Consider the following 18,768-nt stretch of genomic DNA (forward strand, 5'->3'; position numbering starts at 1 on the left):
TAAATAAGGAAGTCTTTATTTAATAGGCTGTTTTAACAGAAATGGCAGTTCTGCTTTTGTTTTCCGAACGGAAGCCGGGCAACAAACATGAATCATCTGATAAAGATTTCTGCACGGAAATTACCTTCCTTCAACTTCTCAAGGTTTGGCCTGCCAGAACAATAAGAGGCCCAGTGTTTTTCATGTGTCCAGTTGTGTTCGCGCCGTCAAGGCTGAATGTAATAAATGTTGCTAACCTAAAACTACAACCTCTAAAGCCGCTGCTTCCTGGGTGCCATGTCATTTGAGCTCTGACTCTCCAATGTCTGGGAATCGCCGGACCTTTTGCTACATGTCTGAGACCCAACATTCCTGGAAAGCCAAAATGAATGTGTAGATTCAGAATGAATTTAAGCCATGCAGGAGATGAACAGGTGCTGCAAGTCTTCTTAAATCATGTGGACTTCTCGCTGCCATTTGCTTCTCCATGTGTTTCTACATGACAGGCCACAAAACATCCTCTGGATTGTTCTGAAAGCAGGTTGTCAAGTGGGAATGTTTAAGTGGCGACACTCATATCAAGAGTTACGAGTTAATTACAGATTTTTTTTAAGTACTGTTAACAGGGTATTTAAAAAACTTAAATATGTCTAGATTTTTTTTATATTGAAATTAGGCCTGTCGCGATAAACGATAAATCGATTAATCGTACGATAAATTAAAGCTATCGATGTCATTTTAATTATCGGCACTATCGTCTCTTCCGACCTTTTTCTCTTTCAGCTAATGAGACTGAATGAAAAAAGGCTCAACTCCGGTGCCTCCCTTCCTCATTTCCTTAGTGTAAAGCCCAGCACACACTGCACGATCTTAGAGCTGCCAGCCGATTGTCGGCTCATTTTCAAAACCTGACAGACCACACATTAGCCGACAGAAATCCTAGGTATAACGGTTCGATCGGGTTCGTTCCTGCCGTGTGGTGTCCAACAATGGGCACAAAATAATGGCTACAAGTTCAGTTAACTAATTTTAAAACCAGGCATTAATCAATGCTTTACTACAATCTACCTGCAATGCATGTGGCTAGTGTCAGGTAAAGTCCTGACTGAATGAAAATCATTAGAACCTATTTACGTCACGTTAACGAAGAACAGCTGAAAAGTTACCGGGTTTATCAACTGCGGTAGCAATTTCGTTCCAACTCCTCCTCTTGTCATTTCTATATTCTTTGCATGTTGAATAAACATTAATGTTGTTTCCACATATCATCTCCAATGTCCGCTGGACTTCGGGTTGCGCCGTTTCAGCTGTTTGGGATTCCCCGACGTAATTTCCCATCAGAAAACACTGAGGAGAATCCTCGCTTTCTGATTGGCTGCCTGTCACATTCAACAGGTGTAGTTAAAGCTCCCAGTCGGGGAAAACCCTGATTTAGATCGGAGCGGCAACGACGATCTACCGTAACACACCACACAATCTTAGAAAGACCAGTGATCTAAGATTGTTGTAAGGGGAAAAATAGGAGCAAAACATCATGTAGTGTGAATTATTGCATCAGGTAGTCGATGTGCCCATCTTCTCTATTTAAATCTAATGATTACTGAAGGGCAACATAGTATACAGACTTCATAATCTGCATTCTTTTGGTTGAATGCAGTATTTATTTCCACTTTGGCTTTATGTTGTTTAGTTTTTTTTCCAAGTAAATTTTTTGTTAATGGAGTCTGAGAATCCATTTTATTTTTGTTTTTGGTTGTTTTGTTTATTTTGTTTATCAGTTCCAGTGTTTAGTGTTCTTTTGAAAATAAAGTGTATCTATCTTTGGCAGGAAATCGCATGCGTTATTACGTCATTTCCATTACATCAGTGTAAAAAGATCTTCAAACAATATTATCGTTTATCGCAATAATTTTTGAGACAATTAATCGCTCAGCAAAATTTCCTATCGTGACAGGCCTAATTGAAATGTATGATTTCTATATTTGTTCATTTGTTGCTTTTTCCATTGACTACAAGTTGTGAAGACAACAGCAAATGAAATGTTGCATTTCCTACAAAACCACAAAATAATTCTGGTTCTGAAACTGGTATATTTTATGTTCAAACTATTAAAATCAAAATGTTCCGCCTACCTCACCTGGAGTAAGTATATACAGTATATACTGTATATTTCTAGTTTGTTGGTAATTGTTAAAGAAGCTTACTTAAACTTAAACCCTTGAATAAAAAACTGACCCACCTAAATTATTTAATTCATCTACATTATTAAACAATTTGAAATATGTTAAACATTGTAAACTCCAAAATGAGCCAACCTCAAGACCTTTCAGATTTAGGTTTAAAGTAATTGTTTAATTTTACCAACACGTGGCTTGTGAGTGGAAGAAATAACATTTTGAAGTCGCCAAGTTAGAGTCCCAACTTGAATCTGTTGAAGAGGTTACAGATTAGGGTGATGACAAAGAGGCTTTCCAACTTCAAAGATGTAGCAAGAAGAAATTACCAGAAGAAACAGGCCAAATGTTCGATTGTTGAAACTTCAATAACTATTTTACCACTGATTATTGAGAAGAACATAAATAATTTCATTTTCTGAAATGTCAAAACAAAAGTTTTTTTAATTGATTCTTCTTCTTTCTTCTTGGTTGATTTAAAATTATTTTAAATCTAAAATCACCAGAAGACAAATACTTTTGTGATTAACTGTGTGCTGTAATGTAAATTATGTTTTTATTGAGTTTATTTCATAATTCAAATATGTCTGAAATCTCATAAAGGTTTGTGAACTCTTAACTTTGTTTTACTGAAACTTACAGGAATCCTGTATTCCACAACCAGGAGGTGGCAGTAGTCAAAATTACTTTATTGCATGCCTGAATCACTAAAGTTAGAAAACAAGCTAGAATGGTAATTATCAGAAAACCAGTAAAATGGCTTCTAAAGTCATAAAATCTTTTTAAAACCATTAATTAAAGCAGTGGTTCCTGAAAAGGGGGTGGGGAGCCCAAATCAGGAACTGTGGAGCTTCTTTTTGGAAATTGAAGTAAACAACATATAAAAGGACCATTTTTATAATATTTTATATTAGACAAAAACATGCTTAAAAATTGACAAAGCACGTTAGTGGTATTTGGTGTGGGTTTTATTTTTATTATACCCATGTTTAATTGATGGCAGATTTTAGTATACACAAGCATTACTAGTCAGTCACACGCTACATTGCTATTTGGGGATCGGAAGCTGAAAAGTTTGGGAAGCACTGGATTAAAGAAAGTTTGTCTTTAGTCGTCTCTTAAAGACACTTTTCAATCTTTCCCTCAAATCTGAGCCTATAAACAAGTTGTCACAGGAAACGGTGAGCATTACTGCTAAAGACGGATGACTTGTTAGAATCGTCAAGATAGACTAAGCATGGGTGGGAATATCAAACATTGGTCACAACATATTAAAAATGAGAACGTATTTCTTGAGCTGCACCATTTGTTTTGCTTTTCTGATGATCAGCTAATAGATTTATTTGCTTGTTACTTTATTTTTAGTTAGTAAATTGCTTGGTTTCATTAGAGCCGTAGCGAATGTGAAGGAAAACAGTTTTGATCAAGTTGCCACTCGTGTGTTATTGTGCTGATAGGAGGGTAATGCTAGGTGTAATTCCTCAGTGTGTTGGTCATTGTTGTTGACACAGTTTCAAACTCTGCCAGTGGAGTTGAGTTACCCGACACCGTGTTTAAAGCGCTCAGCCCTCTGAATGCAGCCACTCCTCTCCAGAAAGCAGCGCGCTCTGTGGGCGAGTCACTCATTCCTGTCCAGACTCCACACCGCTCACATTTTTCTTAACATTCAAGTCACGGATTCTCAGGAGGATTATTTCACCTCTTTGATTTTGGCTGTTTTTCTTTAATTTCCCACAGAGTAAGTACATTTCTTACTGTTGTTTAGCTGGAAGTGCCTGAGAAACATCTGCTTTCAACTGCTTTCTTATTTATGATGGTGTAAAATGGTGTATTTTTAATTTCTTTTAAAAAGGGGTGTACATCACATAACTGTACCAATATTTGAAAACTATAGAGTTAATGAATATTTATGCTTATACTTTATGCTTCAGAAATATTCTTTTGTCTAGCCATATCAGAAAAATCGTTTCTCAAACACCTTGCGTTCTTCAGACATCACAATACTGAACGTTCAGGGCTTTTCACTGCTTCAGTTGTTTAAGTTTTAGTAAATTACAAGAAGCAACTTCAGTCCTGTTCAAAGCATAATAAATGAATCGATTACCTGTTTATCTCAGCTTGAACCAGACAATGAGAAACGACGAACGTCTAATGCTCAGAGGTTAAGACCTCTCAGGTGGTATTTCTCTTCGTATTCTAGAAAAATCAGCTTAGCTGTTTAAGTGATGCAGGTTTAAACCGAGTGCTGAAATATTATTTCATATGGCTCTGTGTTTAAATAATTTAACAGGATACTTACAAACTTTTCAAAGAATATCATCTGGATAATTTTCTTCTTTCGACCTTTTGTATATTAGTGATTTCCTTTAATTTCTGCGATGACGGAAGCAGCTTATGTGTGGTTTGATGGTGCAAGATTTTCAAAGTCATGAGATTTGTGGAGGCAGTTTGTCATCTGCTTGTCAGGTCCTGAATGAAGAAGGGAGATATATTACTAATGCCTGTATGTTCCTCGTGTTATCATGTGCCAGCACCATCGGTATATTAGCTTATCTATCCAAAGGCAGCAGGGGAGCCTTCTGGTGTTGGCCGGAGTGACCCTCTCCTGTGTGCTGGAATGCGGTCACCATCACATTCCTTCATTTTTCTGGTTAATAATCAAACCAACAAGCCTCACAGTCGGCCTCTCTTTGACGTCAGGTGGATTTATGTCTCAGGCCAGTTATTACATGGACTGAGCTAACAATCATCAGAGTGTTAACAAACATGCAGTCACAGGAAACACCTTAGACAGAGCAACATGTGTATGTACTCACCCTCTTAAAGACGCTGACTATACCTGTCTGTGAGGTCAATAAGGCACGTCACACCTGAATCACTGAAGCAACAGGTCGCAAGATTAGGTAATTGGGAAAGAACATTTTGCTCATGTTTGTCTTGGCTGCTCGTCTGTTGTCGAGCAGTTTGATTTATGAAAGAAACTATTCATCTTTTCAATTTTGTGAATATTTGCAGTGTTGTGTCAACTCTCTATTAAATTAGTTAGATAATTAGGCTTCTGTTGGCAAAATATGCTTCAGAAATTTCTTGCAGTCTGTTGAAGGTATGATAACTTTGAATAAAATAACTTGAGTTTATGGAATGCACTGTATTAACACAAAAATCTAAATAAGTTTACATCATGCATTTTTTTATTATACCAAACATAAAATATAGAGCTAAATTTAGGAGTGGTTTTCTTTTAAATGCAAACCAGCACTATGACGTTGATATTATCTGGTCAGTAACCAGCCAGCAGTCATGTTACAGACATGCCAATTGCAGAGTGGTGAATGCTTCTCCTTGGTTTCCACACCATGACCATTGTGTATTCTCAATCAGAAATATTTGCAAACAGCCAAATTTGTCCTTGCTGAGCGAGAGAAAAATGTGTTGGGGGCTGTGTTGCTACATAAAGCCAGTGAAATCTTCAGTCCCTCCCGCCCTTTAAGGGATTGTATGAAGGGAAACTTTTGCAAGTCTGCGACTACTGCTGTTTGCAACTGTGCTACTAACTACTGTGACCTGGAGTATTTCTAATAATTTTTATACTTATAAAAATCAGTTTCCATTTGTCAGCAATAATTACCAATTTGACCATGACGTTTATACTAAAGACTCCACAAACTACCCTTCCTTTTTGTGTTTATTTTAAAGTTTAATGTAACATTGGCTGGTGTTGTACTTCACAGGGCATGGTGTGGCTCTTATCGTTTGCTTCAATCGAAAACCAGTAACAAGTAGTCGATCAGCTGACATGGAAGTCACTGGAGAAATCAGCGACACGGACAGCGGCATTATTCTTCATTCAGGTAAAAAATAGTTTATGTTGAATTGGTGAAAATGTTGTTCTTAAGTATTGATGTCATGTCATTAATGACATGAATTTCTGTTTCTGGTTGGAAAACCAAAAAGAACGTCTCCCAAGAGTAAAATTCCTTCTGCAGATTCAATATGGCTACTGCAAGAACGCTTTGTCGAGATTCTTGTAGTGAACTGTTTGCACATCTTATATCACATTAAACACACCTGTATTTTTTTTTTTCACCAAACCAGTTCTATTCATAAACTGGAACTAGTTTAACTCCAGTTCTTTGTGTTCCCACCAATACAAGCTCTTGTTCTGGTCCTTAACTGTTTTTTTCTTTATTATTATTATTATTACTATTATTATTATCAGCTGCAAAAAAGACAGTAAAACAGAGCTCTTCGAAATTAATGGAAAGTCTTAAATCTCTGCAATAACATGGGCTCACGGTCTCTTATCTTCCTGCTATTTAATTTGATATTACTAGCAACACCCACAGCCGTCCATGGATGTAATTTCCAAATCGGTTCTTAAACGTTGGTTGTCTTTTGGCTTTGCTTCAAACATTGCCTTTTGCTTCTTTTTTCCAGCACTTCTGGTGTCAAACGGACCAGAGACCCTCTGATTGTGATTCTAATGTGTTCACAAATATGGCTTGTTGTTTTAGCCTGGTAAACATCTAATGAATCCCAGCAGCTATCCGTCTTACTAATACGACAAGCCTGACAGTAGTGAGACGTCAATCCCATATCCAAGCACTGACTTCCAAGACGAAGCTAATGCAGCATTAGAGCTCTACAAAAACATGAGACAAGCTGCTGAACTGCTTTTTAATTTAGGAGGCTCATATAAGCAAGGCAGAACTTTTAAGTGATTTGAAATGCAAAAACTAGTGCCGAGACATTAAAAAAGTGTTAAAATTCACATTAAGCTCAGGAAAACCTTGTTTGTTACAATTGTTAAACATGACAAATGCGTTGTACCTACCTTCAGCAGGTCGTGCAAAGAAGACATACCAGATGAGTGAAGCAATGCTTTTTATGATGACAGCTCTGTACTAGCAGTAATAGGCCTGTATCATTAATCATAGTTTAATGTATTTGGTTGAGATAACACAGGCTGTCCAACCATGTTTTTTCCTCAAGCTCATTATTTGTCCAGGCCAGGCCGTCAGCTGGGTCTCAACATGACTGGGCCTTCCTCTGAATTCAAAAACATTATACTGGATATGGTGGGGGGTTTCTCATTTACAGTCTAAATCAAATGAGTTTGAATTAGTAAGACAGACAGTTAAAGTGAAGTATAAATGATCAATTTTGTGAATGAAAAAAGTTGTTTGGTATACTCAGAGAGCCATTTCAAAACTGACTAGGAGCACCAGGTTAGCTTCTGTCCTGACTCTTGATTTAGATTAAATGACCATACTGATTTAGCATTTCTCTTTTTCTGACTAGATGATCCACACAGAAGTACCTGCTGCTTATTTTACCTTCCAATCAATAATAGGATTTGTGGTTTTTCCATATAAGCTAATAAAGATGAAAGCCTGTGTTAGAATTGACAAAGTGCCTCTAGACAAGCCCTCTATATTTAAATGTAACTACATAACCTGCAGATTTGCTCATTGTGAAACTTTTGGTTCCTGGATCTAACAAACTCTGACTCAAATTACGTCGCTTAAGGCAATCTCAGTCAGTGCTGTATTTGATTTTATTACACACACTTCTTTATTTAGGTAATATTGACATGTTGTAGCAAGTTGCAAAAAAGCATTTTGTTATTTATGTCCATTTTTTATTTCTATTTATTATGGTGTGCTTGTGAGCAGAATTTGATGTTTGATAAAGACTGATTTCATCGCGGATAAACAAAGCTTTTCTTTTACCATTTTAAACTTGTTGACATGGATGCATTCATAATTTAAAGATGTATTTAGACCTCTTATTATCAAATTGATTATCTTTGGTTTATAAGCACTTACAAACATATAACTTATGCGTCCTTTGACTCTAGGAAGGTTAAGTTGCTGTCTGATTTTACAAGTCTTGTTTATTCTTCAACATTTCAAACTTCTGTTTTAAACATTTTTTTGCAATATAAGTCTCGCTGAATATGTACTTAAATGGATTTGAGTTTAATTTGTTTACTTCTTTTGTAAAGCAAATGAGTTTAAATTTGGTTAAACTCAAACGTAAAGTCAAAAATGATTCTTTGACGTTGGTTTATATTTCTTGAGAGATCTTATCATTAATCTTTCGCTCTCAATCTCTTGGACTTCTAACCCAATACTAATGGTTCTGAATGGAAAATATAAAGTTAGATATGCACAAATTGTTAAACCAGCACACAAGTGTGAATATTTGTTGTAATTCCCTTGTCATGAATACATTCTTTTCACACCAGTAAAACATTCATCCTGTTCAATGGAGTCTCAGTGGATTGATTGCACACACCCCACACAGATGACACTGTTACCTTGAGCCGATAAAATCCATATTCAAAGCTTATTGAATCAATAAATATTAACTAAATTACAGTCCTCATAAATAAGTCAGTCAGCATTTCTTATCTGAACTTGCATGAAACTTAAACTTGCTCTCTGTCTTATCTCTCTGCACCCGCCGCTGTCTACTGATAAGTTGTCCTCTCTGACATTCCCCGTGCTTTAATTGAGCCACGTGGTTTCTGCTTTGCACAATGAAAACGTGTCAGTCCACATTGAAAAGTGGATTGTGTCTGAAAATGGGGGGAATCTTTAGCCTATTGTTGTGCTGTCACGTTCTCTTCCTGTTGCACCTCAGATGTTTGTCAGTACCTGCAGGGATTCTTTCGAGTAATCTCTGAAAGTATGCAGCACTCAATGCATTGTGGCTAATAGCCCCTCCCAGCCTGAGACTAATCTTCATGTCATCAGTCACCATGGCTACAGACGGCACCAGTCATACTCTAACATTGTCTGTGATTGGTAAGATTCTGATACTGATTGTGCAGTTTCGGTGTCACTAATGAGGAATGCACCAAGAGTTTATTCTTCACTTAAAGAGTTATGTCTTCTCCAAACTGCTGTGTTGGCTAATCACCAAATGAACAAAAGACTTTCCACTCAAAATTTGAGTGGAGTACCAGATTTGCTCAGACAACAGAAAAAAATGATTTCAAAACATGACGTCAATTAAAAATATAAATAAATGTATTCATATAAATTAATCAGAGAAGTCCAGTTTCACACTAACACTTTAATAATTCTTGAACCGTTCCTTTACTTATTAAATAGCTTTGTTTAAACAATGGATGCTTTTCATGTTTTGTGCGCATGGAGCAGGCGTTCACTTTGCACACTGACTTGTCATGATAATGCAATGCAGTTCAGCAACAATTAAAATGATGCTTGAAACAACATGTCTGTGACCCGGAGTCAACACATCAACGCTCACAAAATGTTCTCTGTACTGGGGTTACAAACTCATTAACACAAACAATAAGTTTAATAAAGTTTTTCTGATGTTTTATTTTGAATTCCTGTTTTGTTTTGATTTTACTGAGTTATTTATTAATTACGTTCTTCCCCCCTGTGAGCTTTATTATTAACTACTCACTCCGTAATGAACTTTAGGACAGTCACAATCACGATTGTTGATCTGAAAGTCGTGTTTTGTTTCTCTTGTTGCATGGTGCAGGCTCTGACAGTCCAACTACGCATGCAAAAGATGTGACCACACACACGCGGGCCATGAAGCTGAAACACCAGGCGCTCCAAGACCGGCTGGAGATTTGCATACTGGAGCTGAAGAAGCTCTGCATCCGAGAGGCTGTGAGTCACAATCTCAGACGAACTCTTTAAGAACAAATGTTCAAGATTGATTTTGTTTGAAATGATATGCAATGTTTTTGTTTGTCAAAACTAAAGATATTACATTTAATTTAAGTGATCCAATCCGCAGTCAGCGTGTTGATGATTCATTGCCTGCTTAGGAAGGCTTAGATTGGTGGGGCAGTTTTGTGCCTCTGACTCATTTTACTGCTTGTTAACCATAGTTGGTTTCACAAAAGCTCCAAGGAGATCTTATGTGGAAACACAAATTTTCACAATGTTGCTTCAGACATGTGACAAAAGATTCTCCATTTTTCTGTCTTGTAAAATATCTTGAATATCATAAAAAAGATTTTTTTTCCCCCCCTACAATTTCAGGTCAGAAGTGGTTGTAGTTAGTATTTTTATATTCAGTGAGATACCTGTTTGTTTCTACAAAAGTTTGCTTACTTTTTTCAAATAAGACTTGACAATAACACAGAAGTTAAAGCATGGTAAACTGGACTTTAAAGAGAAAATCTGACTTTCTGTTTCCCTGTTATTGGCCCTGGGAAGTTTCCTTTTAGAGGGATAAATTGGTCCAACCCCGAGCAGGGGACTGAAAGCTGCGCCTTTCTAGCTGCTTATGAATCCTCAGCCGCCCCCCGGAGTGACTCTTAATATAATAAATTAGAAGTTAGATGTACTTTCTTAATAAAGAGGCAATGCAAAGATTATTTATCAGTGTTTTTAAATTAATATCTGCATAGAATTTACACAGACTGGTCAAATTGAAGGTATTTTTCTTTCTGTTTTGGAATCACGTCACCAATTAGTTTTATTTTTCCTTAGTTTTCCACAAAATTGGAGCACTAATTAGGAATGTGTTTGTTCTTTTTTTGTACAAATCTGATGTTTATTTCTTTGTTCTAAAACCTGTCAATGGAAATAACCATAAACCAAACTATTTGTATACAGCAGTTATTTTTTAACAATAAACTAGACAAGGGTCATGTATACTTTGGTCTTTTAGACTTTTTTAGAGCATTTTATTCTCCTTGAGCAAGGGCAAAAGCCACAGTTTGGCTTGTAAAGGTTGCTGATTTCTGCTCTCCAGGAGTGAGTACACTCCTAGCACCATTTGCGGTCATATAAAATGTTCACACCATGTCATACGCATGGTGTGACCCTCATTTTTGTTTGTTTCAACCTTGAAGACACTTCTCCAGCAAACAATCTGTCTTTGCAAAGTGGAAGAAAGAAAAACAACTGTAAATAATTTTTTATTGAATTGCCCAAACATTCTCCAGAAGACGAGTTAGTATATTTTATCTTTTCCTTTTTGGTGTGAAAATGTTTCTAGCTTATAAGGTTTTAGAGTTATTGCAGATCTTTGATTAAGAAAAATGTTGAAACATATTATCCTGAAATTTAATCCCTGGCCTATCATCCTCATCTGTCCTGACAGTAAGACATTTTTTTTTTTCCTCCTTGGAAGAAAACGTTCCCGTAGCTCAGCAGACAGAAAGTGCAAAGCTGTTTCTCTAAGATAAAGCAGATTGAGATCAGACTGCGTTCATCTCCACTCTGCTGGCAAATAACATAAACACTTAAATTGATACAAGCAGATAATGGCGTTCACTAATTTTTCAAGAGCTTAATACACATGGAGGCTAAAATGGAAAAAAAAAAATAAAGGAAAATACTGGTTAAGGTTTTAAAGATTAGCATCTTCTCTGCTTCATTTTTATCATTCATAGCAGCATCCATCGTCTCTTGGGGTCATAAGAGTCAAACTCTGGTGCAAGCCTGTATGGTTGAACTCTTTCAACTCAGGTGTTTCTCAAATGTTTTGGAATATTAGTCAAAATCTCTCAGAAGTCGTTCATCTGATACAAAGTTTTGTAATGCTCGCTGAGCGTCATGGTTATTGTGCGTCACCAACCCAGGGACATGAAGCAGAATCAGCAGTTAAATATATTTAATATCATTTTTTGTTGGAAATCCATAGATGACATCTTTAAAGAGATGAGAGGAAACGGTAAAGCTTTGCATTTCTGTAGAATTGAATCTAGTTCGAGGTTGTTGTTTTTTCCACACACATTTAACTTCCTCTTTCCTTGTCTATGCGCCAGCTGAGTGAAGGGTTCAATAAAAACTGGCATGCACATTACATGTAATTTCCAAGCTGGACATATTGGGAAACAGTTGTAGTTTTCACACGCACAGGTGCTCCAAGGTGGAATCCCAAAATGGGTCGCTGTTTCCCGTTGACACTTGGGCTGGGTAGTCCTGTTGGGACATGCTTACATGAACTAATGGGAGTCACACCTCCCTCTCCCACATCTCGGTGACAAAGAATAAGGACATTCATAAACCACAATAAATGGGGTTGTGTAAGAATGATGTCTCTGAAACAATTAACTTCCCTAAAATGTATTTATTGTTTTATCTGCGTCTTGCTGGATATGCAAACCGATTCTGTCAGAAAGTGAAATTTAAAAGTATGCAGTTGTGAAACAAAATCCCCTGCTTGGTTGCATGCAGAATTGTGCAACCAAGTCTTTGAATCTGTCTGTCTGAACATGTTGGAAAGGATCTGATACAGATTTTTGTGTATTGTTTCATAACCGCCGTGGAGGATGTTGGATAAACCCCTTCAAAAGAGTGCAACAGAAACTAAACACGGGATTTAACGGCTGTGATTTTGAACAAACTGTTGTGATTAACTGTCTAATAAATCCTCTGTCTGTCCTATAAAATGAAAATTTCAGTGTTGTTAAGATATCAATGAGCATTCTAATGATTTTTTTTATTATTATTGTGTAGGAGCTGACAGGTCAGCTGCCAAAGGATTACCCTCTGCTACCAGGAGAGAAACCTCCACAGATTCGCAGACGCATCGGCGCTGCGTTTAAACTGGATGAGCAAAACATTCCTCAGGGATCAGAGGTACCTGGTGCATTTTCAGATGGCAGAGTCTAAGATTTATGGTTTTACATGACGCAGAAACCCAACATTTCTGGTTGTTTTATCTCCAGAGTTCAGAACTGAGTCTGGTGGATGCCGATTTGGCTCTTCAGACGAAGATATACGAAGCTGCTCGCAAGCTCTGTGAGGAAGATCACCTGAGCAAGTCTGTCAGGAAGAGTCGGATACTGCACAGCAAAACTGAAGAAAAGAAACTTAAGAAGCTTCAAGAAAAGGCCTTTCAGCTGCGGCTGGAGCATGGCCGATCATCGCCACTCCCTGGTCTTAATGTTACACAACAAGGTGAGAAACTCATGACCACAAAAAGCCACAGACTGACAGTTCGATGACAAATCCCTTTATGACTTTCAAAAGTCCCTCTGATTTTGAAAGTGATAAAACTTCAGACTTGGTTAGATTCAGTTGTTTTAATATGAATGTATATGCTTTGTTTCCTTTTTCTATCAGATCTTGGCACATCTGATGACAGCTCTTTATCTGATTCTGCGGTGCAAGATGAAGGTAAGAATGAACCTGTCCCGATTTGTACAAATGGAAAAGTTTAGTTTCATTTTTCCAGTGGGAGCAAAAAGCTTGGATTTTAGCGCTTGAGTTATTAGCAATAAAACATACACTGATGTAAATAAAAAACAAAAAACATTTGCACTCTTACAAATTTTCTTCTGTTTTTTTACTTTTTTTGTTGCACCTAAATGTTTCAGATTATAATCTCAAAGACAAAACCAGCAAGTACCAAAAACTATGATTTGCTGTTAAAATTAACCTGCTCTTCAAAGAAAAGTAATTGTACTCTAAAACTAATAACTGGCTTTGCATAATGATAACTGGCAACATTTCTGATAAATGACAATGAGTCTCTTCCATCTCAGTGGAGGAATTTTGGGCCCAGTTTCCTTTTTATAGACACTACTAGCTAGATGTTTTCATGCAGGATTTTGTGATGGAGAAAAGATTTTATGGTTTTATCATTTATGGTAAATTTTTCAACTCCTGAATCAGTGAGACCTCCCGGACCATCACACTCTCTCCACCACCATCTTCCAAAACATTCGATTTATGTGTCCAGTCCACTGATTATTTTCCCAAAGCACTCTGGTACCATTGTGTTTTTTTTTGTTTTGGTTTGGGGGGTTTTGAGGTTTCTTTTTTTCCTGTAGAGGACAAGTTGTTTTGATTAATCTTCTCCCTCAAATAAAATCATAATTTTAAACCTGCTTTTCTAATTATTCAGGTTATCTTTGTCATTGGAAGACTCAGTTTCTATTTTGTGAACCACTCCTTCCCTGGTTGCATTTCATAGAAGACGCTCCAAAATAATCTTTGCTCAGCAGTCATTTATACTAAATACTTTACCATAATTATTTATTTGTTCCCAGAAGTTACAAGCCAGACCTCGCAGCCATCCTCTGGTCTTCCTTATCCAGTGGAAACGGATTCGCCCCGGCCGCTCACCATGTCCTCACATTCCTGCGTCAACAGCTCCTACATGTCTTCATCAGCGGCTCCTCGGTCGCCGCTGTCTAACCCCCGTCAGTCTCCCCGCCCCAGCATCGACTCCAAGTTGAGTTTTAGCTCCAGCCCTGCGTACGACCCCCCTCCCATCCAGCACTCCCCTTGGTCGGAGTCCAGTCTTGACCAGCCGTACCAGAAGAGCAAGAAGTCGCGTTCCTCCAGCACAATGAGGTGAGACAGACCAGACAATGGTCCTGCTTTTTTAAGTCTAGGTTAAGTGAGCCATTTTGCCTCTCATAAGAAGGTTGAAAATCAAGTTTTATTTCTGATTATAAATCATTTGTAATATTACAGCTACCGTATTACCTATTGATTGATATTGATGCTTGGTTAAAGCAAAAGTTTCTGTTTAAAAGCTAATTCCCTTTAATACATGCTCTGATTTACGCTGCTTTGTAGAAGAAGTCAATCTATTGGAAAGTGCGACACTGCCATCTGTAGGTGCAAAAAGCCAACACACACAGAAAGAGGCACAACATTATGACCAGTGAAACAGGAAATAAACAGTACATACGTCTTGATTGTGGAATCCACAAGTGTGTGGACAAATTATAGTAGGCAGCAAAAAGTGAGTTAAGCACTAGAAAATTAAACAGACGTTTGAGGCAAGTTTGTAAAGCTCTAAAAGTGGATGCTATGTAAAAGCGCATCACAATGTAAAAAAATGTTTAGGCTTCATTATCCTAACAATTTCTGGAGCTGATCAAAACTTTTAAGCTTTAGAAATGAAAACAAAAGTAATGTATTTCAATAGAATAGTTTTCTGAGGGAATCCCTTTTGTTTCCCGAAGGTGTGTATTGTTTTTAATTTCTTGTTTTTAATGTTTGTGGTTACAGTAGTATTACAGTTGGTTATTGCTTTATTTTGAGCCACATAAAGGAAAAGAAATGCAAATTATAGGTAAAAAAAGAACAAAGAAAATATATACGCTTCCACACAGAAATATATACAGTAATATCCATACAGTAAGAACATTGTTTGACTCATCAGTTTATGTTTTATGTAATAATACTGTATTTAGACATACAAAGAATACATTTAGCTCAAAAAGGAGTGGAAAAAAGACAACAGTTCTTATTGAGCCTCTAACAAACTTGCTTTGAATCCATATGGAGACATTAAGAACAGAATCATCCTCCAACCACAAGCCCTGTAGTGTTCATCCCAATATTAACAGGAAAATCTGTACTTTGTGTTCAGCAGTCCAGCCAAATCTGAATTGTTGCCACCGTTGGAGGCTTGCTTACCTCAACAACTGTCCCATATGAGACTGGGCCGCACCCAGTCCAGCAGCACCCCCTCCACTCCAGAGATGCGTGTGCACAGACAGCTCTCTCTCAGGTAGGCACATCGCAGACATACCTCCATTACTGCATGTTTAAAGTTCCTCTTGGGGCGAGAACATTAATATATTTTATATTTTGGTGTATTTTCATTGTTTTTGCCATATGCACTCTGAATCAGAGCTGTTTCTGTGTTTTTCCCCAGGGTGTCCAATCCTGAATCGTCATTTTATAAGGAGCGTGGCCGTACCAGAGGTCCCAGGCGACGTCTGACAGAATACCAGATAATGTTACCAGAAGCTCATTCTCCTACGATGAGCTACAGCAGCTGTGCTAGCTCTGAAGACAGCAACTCTGAACGCTCCTTCTCTATTCACAGCAACTCCCCATGTCAGGAGTTCCCCTCTCATCCACGCAGACAGTATCAGGCTACACCCCCTCTCTGCAGCCCAGAAGGCAGCTATGGTCCTCAAGGTCTCGCTCCCACCGCCTTTCATCGCAACCCCAGGTCTCTAATGAGTCCTGTGGTTCAGAGACCGTATTACGATGAAGAAATGGTCTACCCCGCTGACATGGACCTGACTCGGCTCCGTATCCCGCAACAAATGGCTTGCTCCCCCAACACATATGAATATTATTACAGAAAAGCTGCTATTCCGCACCAGAGAGTACAGAGGCCTGTGCCTCCTGATATCAGACTCACCCCCCCAGCACAGATGGACAACATGCACTACAGCTTCCACGGTCTCCCACGTCAGGTGGTGAATGAGCAGCTGAAGTCCTGGCACCGCCGCAGTCAGTTCAAACCGCCACGGTCTCGCTCTCTGGACAGACAGGGAGCAGTCAGGCTGAAAAACATGTCAACTCGAGAATCAACCAGCTTCCAGAATCAGAAACACCACGACCAAGTAAGAAAACCCAACTGTGATTGTGTTTTTTCACAGCAGTAGTATTCTACTTTAAGATAAAAATGCAGCGACTTGCAAGAGTATTCAACTGTTTTTCAAATTTTTGCTAGATCATAGTCACAAAATTGAATGTGCTTTATAGAGATGCACTGATCTGATATTATCTGTATTCATCCTGATATTGAAAAAATTTTTAGATCAGCTATCGGTGAAAATGTACCTGATCCATAACGGCAGATCTATTCAGTCTAATTCTATGATTTGAGCTCTGAGCGACGTGATGCTTTTTTAAATTTATTTTACATTTAGAATTTCTAATTGCACTTTCTGAACCATTTTAAAGAAAGATTGTTAGTTTATTTTTAAATGTTTGACCAAAGTTTGTTTTTGTCAGTTTCTTTATTGGCTGTTATATTCCTGCACTGGGGAAATGAAAGTTGATTTTACATGTTTGGCCAAGCTTGTGAAGCTATTTGATGTATTTAAGTTTGCTCTACTAGTGCAGAGTACTAAATAAATTTGCAATTCAGTACACTGTTACATGTTTAATAAAAGAAACGTTTTAAGCCAAGTCAGCAGTTTTTCTGTATCAGATCGGTATCGGCCGATACTAAATATACTCAGATATCGGTGTCAGTAATGAAAGAAGTGGATCGGCGCATCCCTAGTATTTTATTGGGGTTTTATGTGATAAAACAGGACAGAAATGTAAAGTACAAGGGAAAAAAATAAAATACAGCTTTCTTTTTACTAGTAAAAATGAAAATGTGGCATTCATGTGTGAGCGTATTTTGTAGCGAATAATCCCTTCCACCTTTACTTCCCAGTTTTCAATGTAATTAGTTTTTTTATAGATTAAAGTTTATGATGAAAAAAGCTTATTATAACTGGAAACAGAGAGGTCTTCCACTGAGCAGAAAATATTCTGCTAATGTACTGTTGGTGTTGCCTGTCATTATCAGAACCTTAAAAATACATTTAATCTTTTCTCTTTAAAGGTTATCCAAAGAGGAGCCATGCAGAAAGCTGCAGAAGAAGCTCCAGAGCACTGGATGATAGACAATGGCTCTCACTACATGAGTCAAGTGTGAAGATCAGAGATTAATTCACCGACTGCAGTTTGACATGTTGAACCACAATACAATGGTCTGAATATCAATAGCATTGTCCGAAGGTATTTTTACCATTCTGTTTACTCACTTTATTTCATTTGCGCACATAAAATGAGGATAAAGATTGGAACGTCTTGCCAACAGAAATCAGCAGGAGGTCAACATTTCCTCAGCAGAGTTGAATTTGCTGCAGATGTTTAGATTTGGTCTTGCTGCTGCTGCTCTTGTTCAGTCTGAAATGCTTGTGTCATAAAACGTAAATCTTTAATATGTGGAAAAGTCATACAATGTTAAGTAGGTGTATAAAGACAAAAAACTAACAATAATTGTTTGCTGTTGGTCAGCAAAGCTGTTCATTTAAAAAGTAACTTTATGTCCTTAAAGCTGAAGCATGAATTATGAAATTCAGGTACCGAGCTTTAGGTACTAAACTTTTTTTAGTTGGTAATATCGCAGGTTTTTGTGAGGATGTACAAAGAAAAATTGTCTTTTTTCTAGTAGATGTGAAATAATGTCATCCTTTTCAACCTGTTTTAGGGTAATGATCCACTATGTAATAATAATAAAGATTAAAAGCATATTTTTATGAAATAATCCCAGTTAATGAGCTTGGGCTGCCTGTAGTCAGTGTCCTGAGATTAAAATCTTTGTTGTGTGTGTATGTGTGTTTTATTAAAATAGTCAAAACAAGGTACTAACCTAAACATGTGACGACTAAAGCAGCAAAATAACAGAAGCAAAGTCGAAACTGAATCTCTTGGCAGCTATTAAGAAGTCAAACTGAAATTCATATCCTTAAAGCTTTAACTCTACCTTGGGTTGGTTTTATTTTTTGTTTTCGTTTTAATTTCACCTTTTTTAAGCACCACCAGTGGTTGATTAACAATGTAATTTGCACCCTAAAAACCACGCAAAGCCAAACTTGAACTCAAAGCAGACATGGACCAGAGTTTGTAGAACAAATCTATTTTATTGCTGTTTTTTATATATATATGTTTTAAATAGAACACAATCATTTTACCTTGTGTGCCTCTTGTTTTTTTACTGCCTTTTATCTATTTATCTGTGTTTGCAGTTAATATTTGGTAAATGTGTTGCTGTTTAACAAAACCTGTGATTTTGGTTTTACTGTGGAAGTAAAAAAGTATTGTTTGAACTTGGCTTCATTTAT

General features: G+C 37.3%; 1 protein-coding gene and 1 long non-coding RNA gene across 3 annotated transcripts; both read left to right on the forward strand.

Annotated features, from left to right (window-relative positions):
- The first annotated feature begins 1,669 nt into the window (after positions 1–1,669).
- On the forward strand, positions 1,670–18,754 carry LOC116710853 (uncharacterized). The gene is made up of 2 exons (XR_004337136.1): positions 1,670–1,701; positions 17,799–18,754. It is a non-coding gene; the product is annotated as an uncharacterized LOC116710853 (long non-coding RNA).
- Positions 3,766–18,754, forward strand: inavab (innate immunity activator b). 2 transcript variants are annotated; one of them, XM_032550132.1, is made up of 10 exons: positions 3,766–3,891; positions 5,885–6,004; positions 9,678–9,811; positions 12,620–12,742; positions 12,832–13,063; positions 13,229–13,282; positions 14,158–14,464; positions 15,498–15,635; positions 15,783–16,485; positions 17,484–18,754. In XM_032550132.1, the coding sequence occupies exons 2-10, from the start codon at positions 5,950–5,952 to the stop codon at positions 17,574–17,576; spliced, it is 1,839 nt and encodes a 612-aa protein (XP_032406023.1). In that variant the 5' UTR covers positions 3,766–3,891; positions 5,885–5,949; the 3' UTR covers positions 17,577–18,754. The 2 variants fall into 2 exon arrangements, with proteins under 2 accessions (XP_032406023.1, XP_032406022.1); XM_032550131.1 differs by having other exon boundaries at positions 3,767–3,891; positions 15,495–15,635.
- Positions 18,755–18,768: the final 14 nt, after the last annotated feature.

The sequence above is a fragment of the Xiphophorus hellerii genome, chromosome 20 (assembly GCF_003331165.1).
Source record: "Xiphophorus hellerii strain 12219 chromosome 20, Xiphophorus_hellerii-4.1, whole genome shotgun sequence".
NCBI lineage: Eukaryota > Metazoa > Chordata > Actinopteri > Cyprinodontiformes > Poeciliidae > Xiphophorus > Xiphophorus hellerii.